Here is a 22,273-nt window from a genome sequence, read left to right on the forward strand (position 1 = left end):
TAGGAATGGAGTTACACAGCGTGCGGTTGCGTTTGCACTCAGTCTGTTGTGAAATTTTGCCAATTGGAGAAGAAATTCCTCAACGCCTCGACTTGTGAGTGCGAGGAACCTAAAACAATAGTGAAAACTATAGATCCTGGTGATCCTGGCAAAAGAAGTGGTACGTATTGTTAAACTAGAAAAGATGATACGCGGTTGTCTAAATTTTTAATACGAAAGATGTACCATCTGCCCAGGCAGAGTTAGAAAGGACCAACGAGGCATGACTCCTATCTGTGTTTGTTTCATTATTTTCTTGTTATTTATTTTTGTTTTGTTTTCAATTTTGCGTATTGACTAAGGGTCTTTTGAGTGATAGTTAAGCTGCTGATGGTTTGGGTGAGGTATCATGAGAAACCGTCTGCAACTTGTATCAAAGGGAGATATGTTACCATTACTGGTAAACTGCGAGCCAAGGGTTTACGTTTATTGATTTAGAAAGTGAAAGTGAAAGTCAATGATTCGATACCTCAATAGCAGCATAGGCTGAATTGCTAAGGTCTACAGTGTTACACATACATACATACGTTACTTGACCACTCCCCATAGGGGCTTTTCAGGGCCAATTCCCACCCATCCCACCTCAGGGGAGGACATCCACTACACAGTAATCTCGTGCGTGGGAAATCAACGTCTCCTACCCCTAACCCTGCAGGAGACGGGGCCTACGGTTTATTCGTCCTTATCCCAGAAGACTAGAATATCTATAGAAAGGTAGCAAATTCTCCTCACTTATTTTAAGACCAGGAATATCGGTCCGGCCGGGGCTCGAACCCTCGACCTCCCGCACAACCGGCGCTTACTAAGGTTGAGATCGGACGTCAGTATTATCAGGCGCTTCTGGCAGCCGCTTTAGTCCATGTAACGACCTCACCTTTTCCCCCCACACATCCTGCCCTAGGGGAGGACATCCATCACACAGTAATCTCGTGCGTGGGAAATTAACATCTCCTACCTCTAACCCTGCAGGATACGGGACCTCTATTTATTCGTCCTTATCCGAGAAGACTATAATATCTATCCATTTCATTGATGTTATAGAAAGGTAGCAAATTCTCCTCAGTTATTTTAAGACGATGAGTATTGGTCCGGCCGGGACTCGAACCCTCGACCTCCCGCACAACCCAATCCGGCGCTCTAACCAATTGAACTAACCAGGAGGCGGTTCTTAAATTCACATGTTAACCGAACAGGTGAACCTGTTTCGCTGATCACTTTTCCAGAACAATCGGGGATTTGACCTGGGATTGAAGGATTAACAAAGTTGGTAAACTGAAAGATGATTAAGGGCACTCAGTTGTTGTATCGAGTTGCCGTCAAGTTGATGCATACGGGATAGTCGTATGGCGGGTCCTACGATTTCCTGACCTTTCTTGTCGAGCGTCCTCTACGTGAAACTTCTCAGCTGTTAACCTGTGAGACAGTTTCCTTTAAATCTTATTTGAAAACTACAATCGTCGTCATTGCCTACCACTGTCTTTCTTACACACAAAAGATTTTTGATCTTTTCCTTTTTCAGTGGAGACAACGCATTGGAGGCGCTTAGTGTTGTGTATGGTTGGAGAGTTTGTCGTTTTAACTCTCTTGTTTGACTTGATCCTGTATTGTCAATACGGCGGTGGAATTATCTGCAAAGCCTGCCACTGTCCTCGTAAAGGTATAATCATCAAAAGTTAATTTTTCTTTGTCGTTGCTGCTTAGAAATTTTATCCTATCTTACATGAAATGTTTCATTTGATCCACCATCATAACATTATTCTGACGACGCCATATTTTAAATGTAATAGTTCCGTTGTAAGTCACAACGACATCTCCATTAAAACACAGTTTTCCTTCTTTTTAATCGGAATCGGTTCAAATCTATCGGTAATTATTCTCAATCAACCAGTTTGTTTATGTACTGAATTTAACTTCTCTACATTATATCAGCGCTGTGGAAATATGAGCGAATATTTGCATATTTTTTTCTATTTAGAATTGTAAATAAGTCAAATTTCGGATAACAACGGAGATCTATTTATTTCCATCTTTTGCTTCACAGCCACTTCAAGAAATGGTCAGGCAGTCCGCACCTATACTCAACCCTCAATTGGACTTAGTGCAAGGAGGGACGATAGTCCCACAATCGACAAAAACCTTCTATAACAGAGGTGAAGTACGTGTCAGTCTTAACATGCCTCTTTAATACTGTTAGTCACTGGTGGCTAACGCGGAAAAGAGAGATCATAAGCAAATCACTGTAAGGCAGCATCCACGCCGCCATGGGTGACAAAGGAACGCGTTTATATGCTAAGCAATGGCTCTAAATAAACTTAGTAAATGGTTATGCCTAACCTAATTTTACATTTTCGACGTTCTTTTTCTCTCGGACTTTTTATCTCGAGGCACTGTTCTATTTGAAGGCAATACTTTGTAATGTTTAGAGTGACTCATAATATCGTTACATAGCTGGTTGCAGTAGCTATAGTGAGTGCTACGCTCCTGCAACTATAATAAGTGAGACTCCACCATGAAGAGTTTTCCAGCTGTATCCATCTTACAAAGTTCCTCTTCCTTACGACAGTAACTAAGTTTTCTTGGAGAGAGTTAACCAACAGATGTTTTTAGAGACGCGTGCATGAATCTGTGTAGGGGTAGAATCACGGTTTAGTGCATGTGCAAGTTCCTAAGCAGCCTACTCAAATCGACTGCTTTTTGAACGGTTAGATGTGATCCTAGAGTCTTACGTGTGTCCAATACAAAATTTGTGGATGGAGTCGGAATGGAGTGACTTGTAATGAGAAATGTCAACAGGATAACTACGCTTTGAAGAATGACAACGAAATTCTCTCAAACAAAACGGTTTAGCTGCTCGCGTTGTACTTGAGATAAACCACTGAAAAAAAAATATGAGTCGATTTGGTCTTAAATTATTTTGTTGAGGAAAAATAATGAAACAATTTAGATGCTAATATTCTTGTCAAATGTGTTGCAGATATACGCAAGCCGGCGTTGTTTTTAAAGAAAATAAAACGATATATTTTATTGGCCAATTGCTCCTCCAGTGTCCCATGAATTCAATTCAGTATACTGAGCCGGGCTACTAGTGCCCTCGAACAAAGAATAGGTAGTCGAATGTTTCATACTCTGGCGAGTCCTATCCTTTTTTGAGGTAACGTTTAGAAAGAAATGTCCTAGATTAGTCCCTCGATCGGTGCCTATATAATGCCTGTGGACGGGTTATTTTCGCACTTTGGCTACCGAAAATGCTATCTGACCTCAATATCTAAGGGCAGGTGCCGTTATCTTGGATCATTCTAAACGGTGCGAGAAAACGAAGTCAATGGTTAGTTTTAAAATATGTACGCAGTGAGATATAATATTTTCAAATAATAATGTAATCATATGATAATATAACAATAATTTAATAATAAAATATCATATTTTCAAAATGTGTACGCAGTTTTGTAACCAAGCATAACACCTAATAAAGTAATTAGCCTATGACGGTGTAACAAAGCAACCGAACAGATAGATTGAGGTCCAGATTCCTTTCAACCTCATTCCTTCCTCTCCAATGTGGAACAAGATGACGAGACTTGTGAGTAACGCATTTCATGGCGATGCCTACGGAAAGTTGTACTGATACATAGCCACGTCAAACACATCCTAAGGGTGAGATTAAGATCAAGAAGGTCACGAAGTCCGAGACTCCATTTCAACCATTTTCCAATCCCTATTCTCGCTGCTCTGTAAGAGGGTAGTGAGCGTCGAAAGCTGACATGTGATAGTTTGCTGAACCGCCACTATGGTGTAAATCTCTCCAATTTTTTGCTAGAAACGTGTCAGTTTGCTTGGCTTATTTAGGTCTACATTTGTAACATTATGGGGAAGATGAAGAGCGATCGAAGTTTTGGGTTGTTACGACTCTTTTCCCTCTTTACAAATCGAACTCAGTGATAGTTACACTTGGTATCCATTGTTCCATCTTCGGTTTCTCGATTTTTTTTTTACCATCAACTTTTCACTTCTTTGTTACAATAGCTATATGCATTTTTCTTTGTTTTACAAAGAAAGTTATAGTTCACTATTTTACTCTTGGTTTGTATTAGTCCTACTCTTTTAAAGGTAAGCAGTCATGAAACAATTTTAGAAACAATATTTTCCTGCATTACAAAACTGAAACGGTGTGAACTGAACATTCAATAGCATAGAAGTTAAACTCGGATAATCTTAGATTCTGGCAAAGATTTGTTGCTAAAAACTTGACCTAAAATGATCCTACTATTCTGCAAAATAAAGGGATTAACTCAACATTAGGCCTTTACCTTGCCAGATCTAATCTCCAAGTCTTCTCTAAATGTTACAAAAGTCACTGTAAATAAGTTTAGAGAATGAAGTGTTACATCGATACAATACCGTCCATCTAATAAATTTCTTTATTTTCTAGGACTGTTGCCTGAATGCTGTGCAGAGAAGTTACAATTTAAAGCGGAATTTTGACTGTTTCGTGAATACTCTCATTTCTCAATGTTTCGGGAAACGTTACAAGGTCTATTCTTTTGTTAGGTGCAATACGCAATGTAAACGAAATACATGAATGCAAATCGAGATGCCGGACGAAAGTCCGTGAAAAAAGTCGACACACTGCTAGAGACTTCCGATTATTACATCTTTCACTATTCGGTACCAGCTACCCTAAAACACTCCTTCAGTCGCATCTCGCATTCTTTTCAAAATTTTGTTCTCTTTTTTCTCAAAAAATTAAATTTAGATGATTTCTCTAGCTAAAGAGAAAAAAAATTTTTAACAAATTTTTAAAATGGCACCGGCACAATAGTAGTCTTGCCTTTCACGTGACGTCATCAAAGTTAAAAAAAAATAAGGAATTATCAATCCTTTTGAGATTTTAATGTAGCTAGTTATGAGAACAGCTGAAAAATTATCTTTTCACAAATTTTTAGATTGATAGGGTTATTCGTCATGTGATAGAGCGAGGTTGAATTTCTAAGCTTTTGCGTGACACGATATTAGAATAGCGGCCGAGAATGCTGTCACGTAGGTAAAAATAAGTTACTTACCCGTCGAGATTTCGCGATCTGAACAGTTCTTGTATAGAATAAATACTCGTGCAGATGTTTATAAGGAGAAGACGACTACAGGCTTTTTATAGCAAAATTCGGTGTTCTGTAAGCTTCCGGTCGTAGTATTTGTTCCCCTCAGAGGGGAATGGCGTCCATAAGGAGCCTTCTCAATTTGAGTAAAATATGATTTCTTCGAATATCTCCCGCACGAAACATCACACAGAACGGAATCTTTGCGAGACTGTTTAAATACTCATCTTCTTCTCGTCTTCTTTCATCTCTTTAATTCTTGACTTAATCTGTTGAATAGTTTTGATGATGGTGTGACTGAGAACAGGCAATTCTCGCGGCCTCTTCGCTCGCTGTGATGGCAACCACTGGGGCATGATAACCGTGATGGCTTACGTTAAATGCAAATTTTCCCTTGAAACTGAAAGCGAAAGAAACCTTCGTTGACCACATGGCTCCTTAAGTGACAAGACCATTTATTTCGCAAGAAGTGATTTTTAAAGGCAGTGTAGTAGGGAATCTTCTGTCAAAAGGCTTTTTGAAGACCAAGAAATTAACCTAGCTATAGACATATTAAGGTATGTAAATATAAATGTCTCAGTATAAAAATGTCTGGTTTGTTGGTTCTCCTTGGAGAACCAATTGCCAGCAGCTTACTCTCCCAGTAAAATAAGTGTTTTAAACGTTTGACAACACTAAGAATTATAGAAGAACTGCACGGCTCGTTAGCCGTCACTCCGAAGGGGTGAGAAAGAAGAGTTTTGCGTATAGGAGTCGTAAATTGCAAAAGATTTGCATGTAACTTTCGTCATCTCTAAGTAAACAGACGTATAGTTGCGTTCACTCGGGCTTTTTTTCGACAAGAAACTTTGCTCTTTGTGCCTTCATTCGCCTTTACAGGTTGAGATTTGCGTCTACGCTTCTCTCAATTAACATGAGATAATTTGATATAGCATATTTCTCGATAAAAGGTTCACTCATAAATGTTCACTCATAAATGTTCACTCATAAATAGATCTCTAACAAGATTCGCGGACCGAGTTACGCTTTTGGTGGGAACATAGTTACGAGAATGAATGAATTGAATAAAAAGCGTCCGTTCATACTGTGGGGATTAAGAGCCGATTTGAACGGATAAGTTTTTGTTCTAGAGTTTTGCAGCTTTTCGAGAAAAGTGAGAAAGTGAATAATTCGATACCTTAATAGCAGCATAGGCTGAATTGCTAGAGTTTGACTAATAGTCGTGGGTCGTGGGTACAAGTCGTGGGTCGTGGGTGTAGGTGTGGGTGTGGGTAAAAGTCGTGGGTGTGCATAATACATAACAATTAATGGTTAAGAGCTCCTATTTAATCATGTTAATAGTACCACTACTAATAATCAATATTACTGTTATTTTTGTAGGGGAAAAGGGTTTTTTCGTGATCGTGAAGGGCCCTGTGGCTGGTTTTAAACATGATTTGGTTATTTCGCCGTGAACGTTGAAGCGCCTTTTCTTCATGGAAATTGCGAAATGACTGACTTTTTTCGCGAAACGTGACCTGAACCGTTGTTATTCTTCTTTTCTAAAATTTTATCCTGTAAGCGTCTCAAAAGACGTGAAACATGACTGTCATTAGCTACCGTGAAGTAATGCAATACTTCTCGACGAACAATGAAACGTATGTTTCTTGAGTACGTCACATTTCGAAACTCTGCAGAGTCTGGTCTTTGTCAGATAAGAAATCAATCGTTTAAAAATTGAAATTATTAGAACCTCTTTATTTATTAATTTACCTATTTCAATAATTCTTCATATCTAGTTTATTTTATGATTTCGAAAAGGACCTGGCCAGTTAAATGGACGAAGAAAAATTTTAAGATTATACTAATTGGTTCTTCGTTTAATTTCTTATCACCGATGCCAGTTGTCGTGACCAATATTTAACATTGGCTTGCGATTTCCGGTTGTCGATTGTACCGCAGACTGGATACCAGAGGTTTTATATTTTCGTGCCTTGGAAAAACCTTGGAGCTAACATCTCCAGACCTGCAACTAACGTTGCAGCGTTGCTATCTATATATCGGCTTATCTTGCAACAGTTCGCTGTTTCACTTAATTTTTTTCTTAGATGCGGGGTAGATGGTATGCGATACGGAGGTGACAACTGATGAAGCATTCGGCTCTTTGTCTGAATGTCATTGATCAACACAAACTTTATTTTCCCTAACCAGCAGAGGGATGTACTTTTACTTCTGAAACTTCATTTATTTTTAACCGACACTGAGAGCACAAATTAATTTTAATTCAAGAACACGGCCAATAGCCATGTTTCTGATTCTCGAAGCTTCTTTCATGTTCTGAAAACGTTGTTCTTTTAAGTTTAACACTTCTCTCTTTTCAGTGTAAGATATTATTTTTTTGTGTGTTGATCAAGCGTTTGACCTGAACAAAACTCCTCAAACTCTTTGGAATGACCCTCATTTTAAGAGATTACATCATCCTGCAAATAATGGCTTTGTCTTTGGTTTCACTTTTCTTTTTAGGTGAAATGAATTAATTCTTTTGGATGAAATCAATGAAATATTAGGATCACTAAACCGAGCTGATACAATGACTGGACAAGGGTTGTATAATATTTATGTATTATTATAACTAATATTTTAAATGATTATTGTCATTGTTAAGTATTAATCACACCCACGACTTTTACCCACACCCACACCCACACCCACGACCCACGACTTGTACCCACGACCCACGACTTGTACCCACGACCCACGACTTGTACCCACGACCCACGACCCACGACCCACGACCCACGACCATTAGTCAAACTCGAATTGCTAAGGTGTACAGTGTTACTAAGGTTGAGATCGGACGTCAGCGTTATCATTATCATTATCGAACTGCTTAGCCGTAAGGAAAGGCTACAAACTGCCACTTGCTGCTTCGAACGATTAGGCAGATTAATGTGTCCGGCGACTCGTTTGGATACGTACTTGCCATTCCTTTCTGCGTCGCAAAGTTGTTCTCGGAATCGGTCACCTTGTCGTCTTTTTATACATCTTTTTGTAAGTGCAAGTTGAGCAATCGACAACATTGGCGGAGGTGCACGTGAAGTGATCAGTAATTTTGATCAAAATAATACAAGTTTATAACCTCTTTTCTTGATGGATCACTTGGTTCCCAATATTTTCTCGATGTTATGAATGAAAGAATAAAATTTGCATCATGCGCGAGCGCACACGAAAGTTCCGGGTTGATTATTAGTCCTTCATCAGTTTTCTTGGCTTTTGTCACGTGTGGATGAAATTAGTGGACTTAAGGAGTGATTGATTAACTGCGTGATTGTGAGGGTGTATTGTGAGAGTGAATGAAATGCGATGCAAACTGTGCTAATTCATTCAGATGGGGAGTTAAACATATAAATCCCTCAAGGATATTTATTTTGATAATGTTTAGAAAATTATTGTACGAATAAAGCACTTATTAATTACATCATAATCGTGTAGTTTATTGGAGCAGGGAGGTATGCCCTACACACGACCTTACCTTTATCCTCTCTTTTTTTTCTTTTTTTTTTTCTTGCAGATTCCTCTGGATCAAGCAATAGAACGTACAGCGAAGAAATTTTCTGAAAGTGAAACGAAAATGCTGCTGATTATTTCTATTTTTGTTTTGGAATTACTAGATGTAACTGTGTCTGCCCAAAAAGCCAAAAGTAAGTTCAAATTAAAGATTAACAGTTTCGTGGCTGTGAAGGTCTGGATAAGAAGCCGATATTTTAGATCAAGACTTGATCGAAGAGATCATTGGTCGTCGTAAATTGAAACTCCGGGCGTAAGATACTCTCAGAGGGGAGTGGTCAACTCCTCTTGAGGCTTTTACGACAAAATCCCGTTTGGCTGTAAATTGGTATCCGCCCACTCTCCCTTAATTCGTGGCCAGGCTTGACTACACGGAACAGGTTTTGTGGGAAGCAGGGGCGGATCCAGTGATTTTTGATTGGGGGGGTCGAAACTTTCGGGTTCAGAAATTAAGGACTGTTGAACTCTTTTGAGGCAAATTACTTTTCCCCACATCCCCCACACCCCCTCCCACCAGTCGCGGTTGCACGTTATAATTCCTTGGCCGCTGACCGTTTACTTAGATTCATTAAAAAGATCAGCCAGTTAAAAAGTGATATACGATCCTGTCGATGTAAGAATTTCAGTTTCAAAGTTGTAAGTGTCAGGTCTGTTAGGGGGGGTCCGGATCCCCGGACCCTCCCCCTGGATCCGCCACTGGGAAGATGAACTTCGGTGAGGTTAAAACCATCAGCATAGCACTTTTGACCCGTAAAATACCTCTCTCAAGCAGTATACCTTCCATAAGAAAAAAATTTAAACCTCCCGAAGACAACTTGGAGTTACGGGCACCTTTGTTGTACCCAAACGTTCGATGGAAAAGTAAGTGCTTACGTCAGAACATGTCTCATTTTAAGATTTAAGAGATCAAACATACATGCATCGTTAGATACTTGTTGTTAGAGCAAAATAGTCTGTGTTTTGGTGACCCGCAGAACTCCTATTATCTTTGTCAGATTTCTCTCCACTGTTCAGTTCTACATGATATCATCGTAATTACAAAATCCCGAACCTCATTTCCCATCTAAGCTAAGAGAGTTTCGTCGGACCATAATGATAATTTTCGACGTTTTTCCTTTCCTCTCTTTATTCTTCTTTGCTGTTTCTTTTCAGGTTTGCCAAATGTTTTCTGTCAACCGCATGAGACAATTATCCCTGTTGATCCAACCAACTATGGCTATTATCCGTTCTATGTGAACCTTCACCGGTGTTCTGGCTCGGCGAACTCAGCTTCTCCTAAAGTGCAACATTGCGTGGCTCAAAGATACGAGGAAATAAACGTTGAAGTCCATTCACGTGCAGCAAACTTTCGGACGATCTTCACCATGCAAAATCACACCAGCTGCACTCATAAATGTGTGGCCAGTCCACTTGACTGTGATCTTGCAGTACAAGACTGGGACGAAAATGAATGCGCATGCAAGTGCAGGTATCTTGAGGGACCACCCAAGGAACTCGCCTGTAAAAAAGGATTTAGGTATGAACCGCAACACCTTAACAATCAGAATGAAAGCTTAAAAACAATGTTTTTCCCTATTCAAAAAGGTTTTGTAAGGGTTTCGATTTCTAGAAAGACTTATGTAATGCACGTGCATATTCTGTTTAAGGCGGGGATAGTATTGGATGATGAAAGTAGACAGCTAGACTGACATCACCCAACTAAGCTTCCTCAGTTTTTCCAATTGTTCGACATTTTCATGTCCGAAAATCCGCCTAGGCTTCAACATTCTCAGCACTTCTGTGATGAATTTTGTTCAGCTCCTTGAAACTTTAGACATTCGCCAATAATAATGATAAGTACTTTTTTTACCTTACAAAATGGATCAGCTGGTACTGTAGTAAAAGCTGCTAACAATCCATGTGTAGCTGAAATAAAATGCCCTCTATAACTTCTATCTCTCTAAGTAATTCTAAAAAAACTAATTATAAAACCTTAAAATATAACCCTAAAATATAATAAAAAACCGATATTTGTATTTTAAACATAAATATAAAAATTTAAAATATCGACGGCTAGAAAAAAAATCAACTATAAAACCTAGGTTAGTGAGCAACGATGTGATTTCACATTTAAATCTCTAAAATAACCAATTAACTCAGTCTTAAACCTCTCCAAAGAGGTTATATCTCTAATGTACTTGTACTTCAATCTGCTGCTGCAGAATAATGAAAAGTTGTTTGGCCAGTTTTCGCCTTGACCCTGGGAAGATACGATAAAGTCTTATCACGTAAATTACTATCATGCGTACGAATAAGATAATCTACCGGTTGATCAGGGCAACTAATATTATGTACAATCTTAAAAGACAACATGGCACGCAAAAAAACGCCTATGATCAGTCCTAAAGTAAGACCTAACTTACCTCTACATTTCTTGTGAGCAAGTTTTCCTCTTGGTATTCAATATTGAACACATAGCCTGATTTTGCGAGCGTTCAATCTTTAAAGATACTGTTTTAGAACAATCTAACCACGTCTATGACCCATAATCCATGATGGGCAAAATGGTTTGCTTATAAATTAACGGTAGAAAATCTTGAGATAAGGAAGCTAGATATTCTATTTAGTATTCTTAGCTTTGGCAGATATATTTCCCTGGCAGATATATTTCATGTGATAATCCCAAGATAGCTTTCCATATACACCTAAATATTTACAGGAATCTACTTCATTCAATCTTTGATCTTGTAGATAAATGTCAAAGTTAGTGTCAATTGCAGCTTCAAGGGCAGGCCGTGATCCTAATAGCGTGACATTAGAGTTTCCGGGGTGGGCCACCTACTCGTTTACCTTCAACCACATATCGATGTGCACAAGATCTTGGTTTATATATACTGCCACTGGAGCAACATCTTTATCTACAGAATGGATCTCTGTATCGTCAACGAAAAGTGTACAATTTGAATGTTCTAGAGTAGAAAGCACACCATTTAGGTAGATAGAGAATAGAGTCAGTCCTAGAACCGATCCCCGAGGTACCCCACGACGTATGACTAGCAGATCAGATACCCTTCCATTCCACGAAAGAAACTGTTTCCGATCCTTCAAATAGTTTCTGATCCACTAAAAGACCAAGAAAGAGTCTTCTTGAAAACCCTCTCCATGTTATAAATTCGCAAGTGTTTTTTTTCAAAGTATTTTGGTTGAATTGTCTTTGAATGCGAATTTAATCACTCTTGCTTCTTAGTGATTCAAAAAGCTTTCTTAAGAGTTTCGATTTCTGGAAAGACTTGGAAAGAAAATTAGTGTTTTTTGAGACAAAATCACCCAATGTTCCAGCTATGGACACAGGAGTCAGTAAAAATTTAAAGTATTTATTTTTGTAGTTGGAATCAGTTCCAGTGCAAGTGTGTTTGTGCAAGACCAGTAGAATTTTGTCCTGTCAACATGGTAAGTGTATTTTCTGAGGTTGACGATTTGTTGCTGTTGCTTTTTTTTGTTTTTAATAGCTGAAAAAGAAACTATAGTCGATAGTGGTCATGTGTAAACAACATTATGGTGAGCCCCTAACCCTTCTCTTTTCCCCATTCCACTGTCTAATCACTTCCAAGGTACCTCATTTCTACCCTTCTGTTTTTTTTACCTGACATGTTGGGTTGGGCTCTCGGTATTTCCCAGCCAGGGGGGGGGGGGGGTTATCTATTCTGGCGTCAGTCAGCTAGGTTCTACTTCGCAGTGCGGTCGTCATCAGAAAGTTAAAAATCGCAGACGGGTGCTTTCCATGAGGCGAGTCATAGAGTTCATGGCGAAATATCCCTCTGATCATGAAAGAATTTATCATTTGACCGTCTAGCCCAGCTCGCGTAATCCTATAGAGATCCATCATGAAAACTGACGTGTGTAGGGTCATACGGGTTGACTTGAACCGGTACGAAAAAGCCGTCCAGTCCTAATGCACCTGTATGGTGACATCGTGACAGCAGTGAAAAAAAAAGCGAAAATAAGACACGTTTTCCGATGAACTGTGATTTTCTCGTTCCAACTCGAAAAAATAAAGGAAACATTTTTATTGCAGAATCTATTTGAGGTTTACCGCGTGCGCCAGTCTATCGCGTCGTGGTTAAGTTAAAACTAACTTTTAAGAATTTCTCAAAACTTAGTCAGAGGTCATATGATGAAATGCGTATTGACTTTAAAACGGGGTTTCGCCTCGTTTTCCTCCACTACCATTAACTTCCTGTTCATTGTTCCTTAGGAATGGAGTAACACAGCGTGTGGTTGCGTTTGCAATCAGACTGTTCTGGAACTTTGCAAATGGGGGAAAAAATCCCTTAACGCCTCAACTTGCGAGTGCGAAGGACCTAAAACAATAGTGACAAATACAGTTCTTGGTAAAAGAAATGGTACGTATTATTAAACCGGAAAGGATAATATGCATTTGCTTGGATATTATAAGATGAAAGGTGTACCATGTGCGCAAGCAGATTTAGCGACAGGCAGGAGATATGCTAGTCACTTTTCCCAAACACAATCGACTTTATTGACCTGGGATTGAAAGATTACTTGGATTAATGAAGTGTAAAGTGAAAAAATGATCGAGGGCACTTAGTTGCTGTATTGCGTTGCCTTCAATTTGGTGCATATGGGATGGTCGTATGGCGGTACCTTCAGATTCTTCTCTAGCGTCCTATGTGAGAAATTGTTCGCCTCTTAACCTGTAACCGAAGACAGTTTCTTCTGAATCTTACTCAAAAAATCCGATCTTTTCCTTTTTCAGTGGAGATAACGAATTGGAAGCACTTAGTGTTGTATATGGTTGGAGAGTTTGTCGTTTTATTTCTCTTGTTTGACTTGATCCTGTACTATAATCACGGGAGTGGTATAATCTGCAAAGCCTGTCGCTGTCTTCGTAGAGGTATCGCAAAAAGTTACTTCTTTGTCGTTGCTGCTCAGGAATTTTCATCCTATCTTACATGAGATACATAATTTGATCTACCATCACCCCATGGTTCGAATGACTCCGTTTTTCAAATGTAATAGTTCCGTTCTTAGGTCACTGTGGCATTTCTTTTAAAAATATATTTTCCCTTTTTTACTGGAATCGGTCCAAATCTATCGGTAATTATGTGAAATAACCAGTTTGAACACATACTGAATTTAACTTCACCATATCTTAATAGCGTTATGGAAACGTGAGCCAGTAATATAACGTGAACCAATGGTGAATATTTAACTTTTTTTTTCTTCTTTAGAAATGTGGATAAATCAAATTTCTTACGACAACTGAGATACATTGATAACCATCTTTTGCTTCACAGCTACTTCAAATAATGGTCAAGAAGTCGCGTATACTGAAACGTCAAATGGATTTAATGCAAGTGGGAACCAGAGTCCCACGATTGAAATAAAACAGAGTTGAAGAACGTGTCAGTCTCGACATGCCTCTTTCGATAACGTTTGTCACCGATGGCTTACGAAAGGCAAAAGAGATCATAAGCACTTACTGCATGGCAGCATCAACGCTGACACGGGTGACAAAGGAACATGAGTTGGCAAATTGAGTGCGCATGCTTGTAACTTGCGATAAATGTAAAGGAATAGGAACGACAATACAGTCGAACTTGTATTACGTGTCATCCTGTATTTTAAGCGGTCGATTATTGTCATCGCCTCCTTTGTAGGAGACCCCAGAGAAATAGTTTTTTTTTCTCGGCGGAAAAACCCATGTCAGCTTATGATTGCAGAAGATGAATCGTAACCCTGAACGTTCAAATGGCTCGAATAACGAAGCATGCGCACTCATTTTGAAGCTGTGTCAGTACATAGTTAGTAGTATCGGAAGTCGAACGAGTGAGATTTCTGAAACAAACCAACGAATACGTAAATACCATACGAACAGACCTTCCATGTTGTATTATGTTTATTTTATACATGCAGAGATGCAATGCTTGTCGTTAACACAGGCGGCCCATACGTACTGTGTGTGATTTTGGGGTGTATAGGTCATTAACGGGAATTCATATACCTAACATGTCGGAAACAGGATAATTAGTATTGTAACGATTCAAAATTATCTGCCGGAAATCGAGTGTCACGATCTGTCCAACAAAAAGATTGAATTTTAAAGCGTAAACGTGTGTCGTTAAAAAAATCGTAAAAGAAATTAAAAAAAACGCCTTAAATCTCGTTACCTCGAACCCGTAGCCCCCTTGTCTCTTACGGTCGTTTTAACGTTATTTTGGCGACTTTCTTTGCGCTGCGAGTTGTGTTACTATATATAAATATATTTTTTTGCAATAGCTCAACATGTGGGTTAGATGTAGCCTATAACGGCGCAACAAAGCAACTGGTTAGATAGAGTGATGCCCAGAAGGTGGAACAAGAGGACGAGGGTTGTGAATATCGCATTTGATGGTGACACCCAGGAATAGTGATACACGGAAACGCCAAACATACCTGTGTGAGATTAAGATCAAGAAGATCACGAAATCCGAGACTCCACTTCAACCATTTCTAATTTCTCAGCCCTATCATCGCTGCTCTATAAACTAATCAAGTCTTGTTATCATGGGACGGGAGACCCACATGTGGACGGATAAAGTGTTTTTATTATGTAACCCTTCTCACGCAGCGCCATCTTGGATTCCTTGCCACACCAAATCGAGGCTGGACGGGAATAAATTTAGGGGTGTGTTACACTAGTGTTGCAGTAGACAAGTAAGTATGGCCCACGATCAATGCTCTGTTAACTTCTGTACGAACGACAAGAGAAATCAGAGTGGCAAGAATTTATCTTTTTTCAACTTTCCTTCAAATTCTTTATTGAGATCGAAATGGATTGCCGCTATAAAGCGAGATGAACGGCTAGATTTTGAGGTAAGAATCGAGCCGTGACCGGCGAGTTGTCAGACGCACGTGTTATCAGCGACTGACTTTTTGCTTTCGATTGAACCATGTGGTAAAGCAATGAGAAAAATCACTACATGAGTTAAGGAAACCCAGTTTAGTTGAAAATATGCCCATTTCGAGGGAGTAAAACTATCAAACATTTTTGGATTGTAGGTTATCAAAGCACTTTAAACTTGCAATTGATCTTCTAATGGATTTGCAGCCACTCAGCTAGCATTATTGGGAAGCAATACAAGGTACCTTTTGGCTAGAATTCATGGCCTAAAATTTAGTCAGCAAAATCTAAAGAGACGAAATTTTTTTTTAAACTGTCTTCATATACTTCCTAGTTTTTTCGTCCAGTCATTTAGGACTAGATAGTTCACGAGGTCCACGTAAGTTATCGGTGGAAAATCGCTAACATTTGACGATCATTCCTTATTTACGATCTGAAACTGATCAATGTTGTCTATACAAGCTATTTTTTGCAAATATTTCTCTTTATCGAGCGGATCGAGCGTTGAAAAGTAAGTTTTTTTCGCAGACATGGTCAGAATCGCTTGTTAACATTGGAAGACCTGACCTTCAAGATGGCGGCAAACATGGTTGCTACGGGATACGTGACGTCAGCAGGAAACCTCCATTGTAAAGGCAATGTTGGCTTGAAAAATTCGATTCTCTTGCAAGGGATATTTATGGCAGAAGCCATTCTCAAGGTACATGTGCGCTGCTTGAAGTATCATCACTGAATAGCTTAGCACATTATTTTCAGAGTATACATAATGATATATTTGAGTTGAAAGGGGTTAAAATTGATAAAGTTCAAAATAGTGCCCATTTTCAATCATACCTGTGAAGCCAGAAAGTTCAATGTGAATTGTCTTGTGGCTGTCTATTCACTCTGCTACTCCATAATAAAATCGTGTAGTTATTGGAATTCAAACATGTTATCTGTTATTCAGTATGGCAAAAGATGATGAAAATTCAGCTTTGAACAAGTATTTACTGACAGATGATTTGCCAAAAACTGATGTTGGTGGAACTGAAGTTTAGATCTTAAAAGTGATTACAGTGAAGGAATATTGTCTGATTCAGTTGACAGCAAATCAATTCTCGAAAATCTTGTAAGAAATGATAGTTGAATGCACAGGTTTTTTGATGTGGTTTTCAGATTTTTGTATGACGTATTTTTAAACCCACAAAAAGGTCAAAATATGTGTTTTCCCCTCTTGGTATGTAATGAAAGTCAAATGCCTCTAATTGAATACACAAACTGTAAATAGCACTGCTTCTCTTGTGGCCATCAGCAGTATTAAATATTCCAAGATTTTCTATGAACAACATGAACTATTGAACAGTAATATTGCTTCAATCTACTCATTTCTGACAACTCTCCTTGGGTGAACATTTGGCAACAAACTATGACTTGGTACAAATAATAGATTAAAAAATTCCCCTCTCCTTGCAGTTAATGACAAATACATTACCTACTCAGGGTTTGTAAAAGCCTTAAAAGTCCTTGAAGATGCTTTAATTTAAAAATTAAACACTCAAGGCCTTGAAGTACTTGAATTTGAGGACTGAGGCTTGATTTTTGCAATGCTTTTTCTTTAACAATTTTCAAGTTGAAAATTACAGTACTTTCATGGAAAAGCTGAGAAATAATTTAAAATGATTTTCAAATTGCTTATGCAAACATTTCCAAAAGTGGTCCTTCAATTTTCTAAAACTTGGCCTTCAAAGTAATTGAAAAGTCCTTGAATTTCAACCTTTGGCATCTACAGAAACTTACTCCTAGATGGTAATATATTATTTGCATTGTTGTCTAGTACCATAACAACATTCATTACACTCCAGCAGTCAAAAATTAACACAAGTAGACTTATTTGTGACCAGCAATGTTTAAATTGCATGACAACAGTAACAATGGCAATATGGCAGTCCCCTAAAGAGAACTCCAGATGTGCATTATTGAAAGCCCGCGTTCATGCAGATATGCATCTAGTTCATTTTACTTTTGGCTCAAGCTGTAAAACGCACATGGCAAGATTTTGTTTTGTTTTTATTGACTCGGATTTTGTAATATGCATCAAATGAAATTCTCTGCCCCTTGTTTATTCGCGTTATAATTTGCAGTCTTAAACTAATTTCCCAGATCAAGAAAGGTTCTACTCTTGTGTGCTCGGCTCACTTCAAGCCAGACGATATGTATAAGACTATAACTCGGCTTACATGCCTAAGACATGGAGTTGTGCCATCGCAGTTTGCATGGACCAAGGAGGGTAAGGAGCACTGACCAAACAAATTGCAAGAGTTAAAAATTATTGCTGAACAGCAAACACAGGAGGAGCGACGTCAATTCTTTTTCGATTTAATCCAGCAAGATGTCGAGATGGAAGAAGAGGAGACTGAGTCAGCAGGACAGGAAACCAACGCTGGTGCTAAGCCAATGCAAGTAATGGCTATGGACGAACTGGAAAACAAAAACAGTCAGCCTGACGAACTGAGCCCTTAAGAACAAATTGAAATACTTAAAGCCAGAATCAAAGATCTAGAGCAACAAGTCAAAGATCTTCAAGAATCCAAGTTTGAAGGGGAAAACACTTCGAAGGATCCTGAATTGCTGACATTTTACACAGGCTTTACATCGAAAGAACGATTTGATAGCTTTTACAAATGGATTGAGCTGTATGCAAAAACCATGATAAAATGGTCCCAAATTCAACGAGGCAAAGGCAAAGAAAGCTACCAGCAAAGGCGTAGCAGTGGTAAATTTGCACTGTCACTCTATGACCAACTGTTTTTATTTTTTATCAGAATGAGATTAGGTTTGCTCGAGACAGACCTAGGAGTGAGATTCAATATTAGCAAAAGTACTTTCAGTAGAGTGATTATAACTTGGGCAAATTTTCTGTACACAATGTGCCAAGTGCCAATTTAGCCCACAAGTGCTCAGATCGAAAGTAGTATGCCTCAATGCTTTAAAACTATATACCCTAAAACAAGGGTAATCCTAGACTGCACTGAAATTAAAGTCCAAAGGCCTAGCTTCAAGGTCTTAAACTCAGAAACTTATTCTACGTACAAGTCATTCACAATATTTAAATGCTTAGTTGGAATAGCTCCACATGGTACAATAACATTTGTAAGTTTCCTATATCAGGGAAGTATATCCGACAAAGAAATAACAAGGTGCAGTGGTTTCTGTCGCTTGTTGAAGAAGGAGACCAGGTAATGGCAGACAAGGGCTTCCTAATTCATGATTTATTGGAAACTATAAAAGCTAAGTTGACAATCCCACCAAGAACAAAGTCCTTACAATTCACTGCTAAAGAGGTGACAGATACCCAGCAGATTGCCTGCCTCCGTATCCATGTTGAGAGGGCAATCAGACGAATAAAAGTGTGCCAAATTTTTTAAGGAGTTTTACCTCTCTCATTGGCTATTCAGTAAACCAAATTTGGACTATATGCTGCCTTCTGACAAATTTTAGAGGGCTACTATATTGAAACTTCAATTTCCCACTAGTTTTGTTTAGCAAACCTTGCTACAATCATAAGATTTGTGACACCTCAACTAAGTTAACCAAGTTCTTTACAACATGTGCTTAATAAACCAAAACAGATTTATTTGAATTGAACAAAGAAAGTTTTTTAATTTGTGTGATTCCAGACGATTTCCATACCTCCTACCCAGAAAGAGGAAATTGGAAAGAGAATGTTAATTTCCTTCCTTACTACATTAACACTAGTCTAGTACCTATTGCTGGCAGAAGCCCGGTCAGCATACATGTACATCCCATTTCCAGGATTTTCAGAAATTGCAGGGTTGGCTTAGTTTTACTCATTTTCCAACTTTGCTTCCAAAGCCTGGCTATTATAGCCATAATAATAATAATAATAATCTACTTTATTTAAAGAGGATATACACATAACAGCTTGTGCTGATAAACCAGTGGCCCTCAATTTAGGGAGAAGGTATTCAAAATGATACTGATCCAATTTCATTTTCATTTCCGAACAAAATTCTGCTTCAAACCTCAATCTTTCACAATGAAAGTCAGTTTTACAGTAAACATAAAAATCTACCCATTGACAGCCAGTTAGCAACAATTTTCCCATGACCTAGTAGTAGTAGCTGTGTGTTTTTTTAGTCTGTAGGTTCCATTTACACATTTGAGATATTCAAGCTCAGAGTTGGAATCCTTAAGAGGGCACTTGATTTCCAGCAGCCCCCAGGGATTGACTTCTGATACACTCTTCGATCTGGAGAGGAAGCCAGATGAGGGCTGGAGGGGTTGATGACAATTCCAGCTGGGAAAACATTACACCCCCCACTGTCAGCATATGCAGCTGCTGCCTCTTCCTTTGTATTTATTCCATGCCTCATGGCTCACTGAAAGGGAAGGTGCGAATGCGGATGTGTGACAACTTCGTTGGAAGTTTTCGATTAACGGATCCGGGCATAAATAAAAGACAAGAACAATATGATATCTGTAAAAATGGTACGAATGGCGTGAATCACGCAACTGTTCGAACAAAATATTTCCATCTTCATCTAGACTTAGGCATCAACAACAACCTGAACAACTCATCAGTAACGAAGAACAATATAATAATGGCGAAGGTGTTTGAAAGGATAGTTTATGAACAGTTATATGCCTATTTGGAAGAGCACGATATTTTATGTCAAAACCAATCAGGGTTTCGTGCTAATCATTCAACTGTAACAGCTTTGTTGGAAGCGACAGATTCTTGGGCATAAATTATAATATTGATATAACGAGAAAATCAATGGAGTCATTTTTCTAGATTTGAAAAAAGCTTTTGACACTGTTGATCATCAGATCCTTCTATCGAAACTAAACTATTATGGTATACATGGAAAATCTTTCAGATGGTTTCAGTCATATTTGGAAAACCGAACACAAAAATGCTCTGTCAACGGGTCGCTATCCAGTAGCTACTCGTTGACTTGCGGCGTCCCTCAAGGGACCATCCTCGGTCCATTATTGTTCTTATTATATATCAACGATCTTCCAAATTGCTTATCAAATTGTAATCCGAGAATGTATGCCGATGACACGCACCTCACATATGCGGGAAGCAATCTTGAGAACGTTCAGTTTTGTCTAAATGAAGACCTAGAAAACGTCTTCAACTGGCTACAAGCGAACAAACTCACGTTGAACATGACTAAAACCGAATTCATGCTAATAGGGTCGAGGCAGAGACTGAATACTCTCACGGCTTCACCAACAATTAGAATGAACAATACTCAAGTGAGCCAGGTTTCAGCTACAAAATCGCTTGGTGTAATAATAGACGATAAACTCGATTGGCATAGTCACATCGAAAAACTAACGAAAAAGATCGCCTCTGGTATCGGGGCCCTAAAGCGAATTAGGCACCTGATCCCATCATCAACCTTACATCTCATCTACCAAGCTTTAGTAAAACCTCACTTTGATTACTGTGACATTGTTTGGGGTAGCTGTGGGAAAACGCTACGAGACAAACTGCAGAAATTGCAGAATAGAGCAGCCCGTGTGTTGACATTCTCTAACTATGATGCTGATGCAACTGAGCTACTCGAGTTTTTAGGGTGGAAAAATCTTGCACGCCAGCTGGAAATCCATAAAGCCACCATGATGTTTAGATGTCTGCACGGGCTAGCTCCAAGGTATCTATATTCAAAGTTTACGTGGCGTGACTTTGCTTATGACCTCAGGGACTCTGAAAATAAGCTTAATGTTCCACTACCGCGCACTAATTATTACAGAAAAAGCTTTAGCTACAATGGCGCCACATTATGGAACAGTTTACCACGCGATGTAAGGAACACAGAGTCTCTGGGGTTATTTAAACGTAAGATCAATGACATTTTTAAAGTCTAACGCACGGCATTCACGGAAAACAGCTTTAGTGTTATAGTATGTAGTTTTAATTTTAAATATCTTAGCGTATGTGATATGTATTTTTATAGGCTGATGAATTGATCGTGTCTAAATAAAGATTACAATACAATACGAAACTTACCTTCGGTATCAAAGATGTGGCCTTCGCAGAAATTGCTGTAACCACGGGTTATCACTTTCTTTGGGACCTTTCCATCTTTCTCGAGCCATTTCTCAACGAAAGTTGAATCAAAATAGGGAATATTCTTGAGAGATTTCGATCACGGAACAGAAGCTACGCTCTCAGCCATAGTGAATTGTATAGAAATTTGTCAAACACGCGAAACAGAATGCCCGTCCAGGCTCGATTTGGTGCGGCACGGAATCCAAGCTGGCGCTGCGTGAGAAGATCACTGATGGCAAAAACGATGCCAGAGACAACTCTTAACTAATAGTGACCGTAAGATGACACATGTGTAAACAAAAAAGCCTTTTGTTAAAAAACCGAGCAATTTCTATAAACCTTTCTTCCAGTTAAAAAAAAAATTAATTACCCCTGTTCTTTTGCACCCAATGTTGTCTCGCTATATTCTATGCGTCACTTTATTCGCAAAACCCTTTTTCTTTCGTTCACCTTAAGGTATCTGAAGCAAATAACGAGTGCAAAGGAAAGATTGTAGTTTAGATCGTGGGAGTTGAAGGGCTAGGCTTAACTTAACATGACACCAACCGAAAAGCGAGTACCATTGAAATACAGAAATCAGTCCAACATAAGCCGGAATAGGAGCGACAATTCGATCAACTACTTGTTCCACCCTGAGGTCAAGGGACA

The 22,273-nt window shown here is 38.8% G+C and overlaps 2 protein-coding genes, 2 long non-coding RNA genes and 1 pseudogene across 9 annotated transcripts in view; 3 read left to right on the forward strand and 2 right to left on the reverse strand.

The window, feature by feature from the left end:
* The window catches only part of LOC111336540 (uncharacterized), a 7,699-nt gene extending 4,229 nt beyond the window's left edge, over positions 1 to 3,470 (forward strand). For both annotated transcript variants that reach the window (XM_088744180.1, XM_088744181.1), the window contains exons 5-7: positions 4 to 160; positions 1,559 to 1,696; positions 2,081 to 3,470. In XM_088744180.1, the coding sequence (XP_088600306.1) occupies positions 4 to 160; positions 1,559 to 1,696; positions 2,081 to 2,184 (399 nt within the window). In that variant the 3' untranslated portion in view covers positions 2,185 to 3,470. The remainder of the gene's footprint in view (positions 1 to 3; positions 161 to 1,558; positions 1,697 to 2,080) is intronic.
* Positions 3,471 to 4,443: 973 nt separating this feature from the next.
* Positions 4,444 to 9,837, reverse strand: LOC148717677 (uncharacterized). Its single transcript, XR_015995013.1, has 3 exons — positions 9,595 to 9,837; positions 8,644 to 8,725; positions 4,444 to 5,532 (listed from the first exon to the last, which is right to left on the reverse strand). It is a non-coding gene; the product is annotated as an uncharacterized LOC148717677 (long non-coding RNA).
* Positions 5,499 to 16,892, forward strand: LOC111336539 (uncharacterized). Of its 5 annotated transcripts, XM_022942649.2 has the most exons (9): positions 5,499 to 5,689; positions 7,635 to 7,715; positions 8,683 to 8,812; positions 9,831 to 10,194; positions 12,044 to 12,107; positions 12,913 to 13,060; positions 13,435 to 13,572; positions 13,976 to 15,374; positions 16,090 to 16,892. In XM_022942649.2, exons 3-8 carry the CDS (start codon positions 8,743 to 8,745, stop codon positions 14,074 to 14,076), a joined length of 885 nt encoding a protein of 294 aa, XP_022798384.2. In that variant the 5' UTR covers positions 5,499 to 5,689; positions 7,635 to 7,715; positions 8,683 to 8,742; the 3' UTR covers positions 14,077 to 15,374; positions 16,090 to 16,892. The 5 variants fall into 5 exon arrangements, with proteins under 5 accessions (XP_022798384.2, XP_088600302.1, XP_022798383.2 ...); XM_088744176.1 differs by having other exon boundaries at positions 7,635 to 8,812; XM_022942648.2 differs by lacking the exon at positions 7,635 to 7,715.
* Positions 15,373 to 21,582, forward strand: LOC148717678 (uncharacterized; annotated as a pseudogene).
* Positions 19,150 to 22,218, reverse strand: LOC148717679 (uncharacterized). Its single transcript, XR_015995012.1, has 2 exons — positions 21,584 to 22,218; positions 19,150 to 19,940 (listed from the first exon to the last, which is right to left on the reverse strand). It is a non-coding gene; the product is annotated as an uncharacterized LOC148717679 (long non-coding RNA).
* Positions 22,219 to 22,273: the final 55 nt, after the last annotated feature.

The sequence above is a fragment of the Stylophora pistillata genome, chromosome 13 (genome assembly GCF_964205215.1).
Source record: "Stylophora pistillata chromosome 13, jaStyPist1.2, whole genome shotgun sequence".
NCBI lineage: Eukaryota > Metazoa > Cnidaria > Anthozoa > Scleractinia > Pocilloporidae > Stylophora > Stylophora pistillata.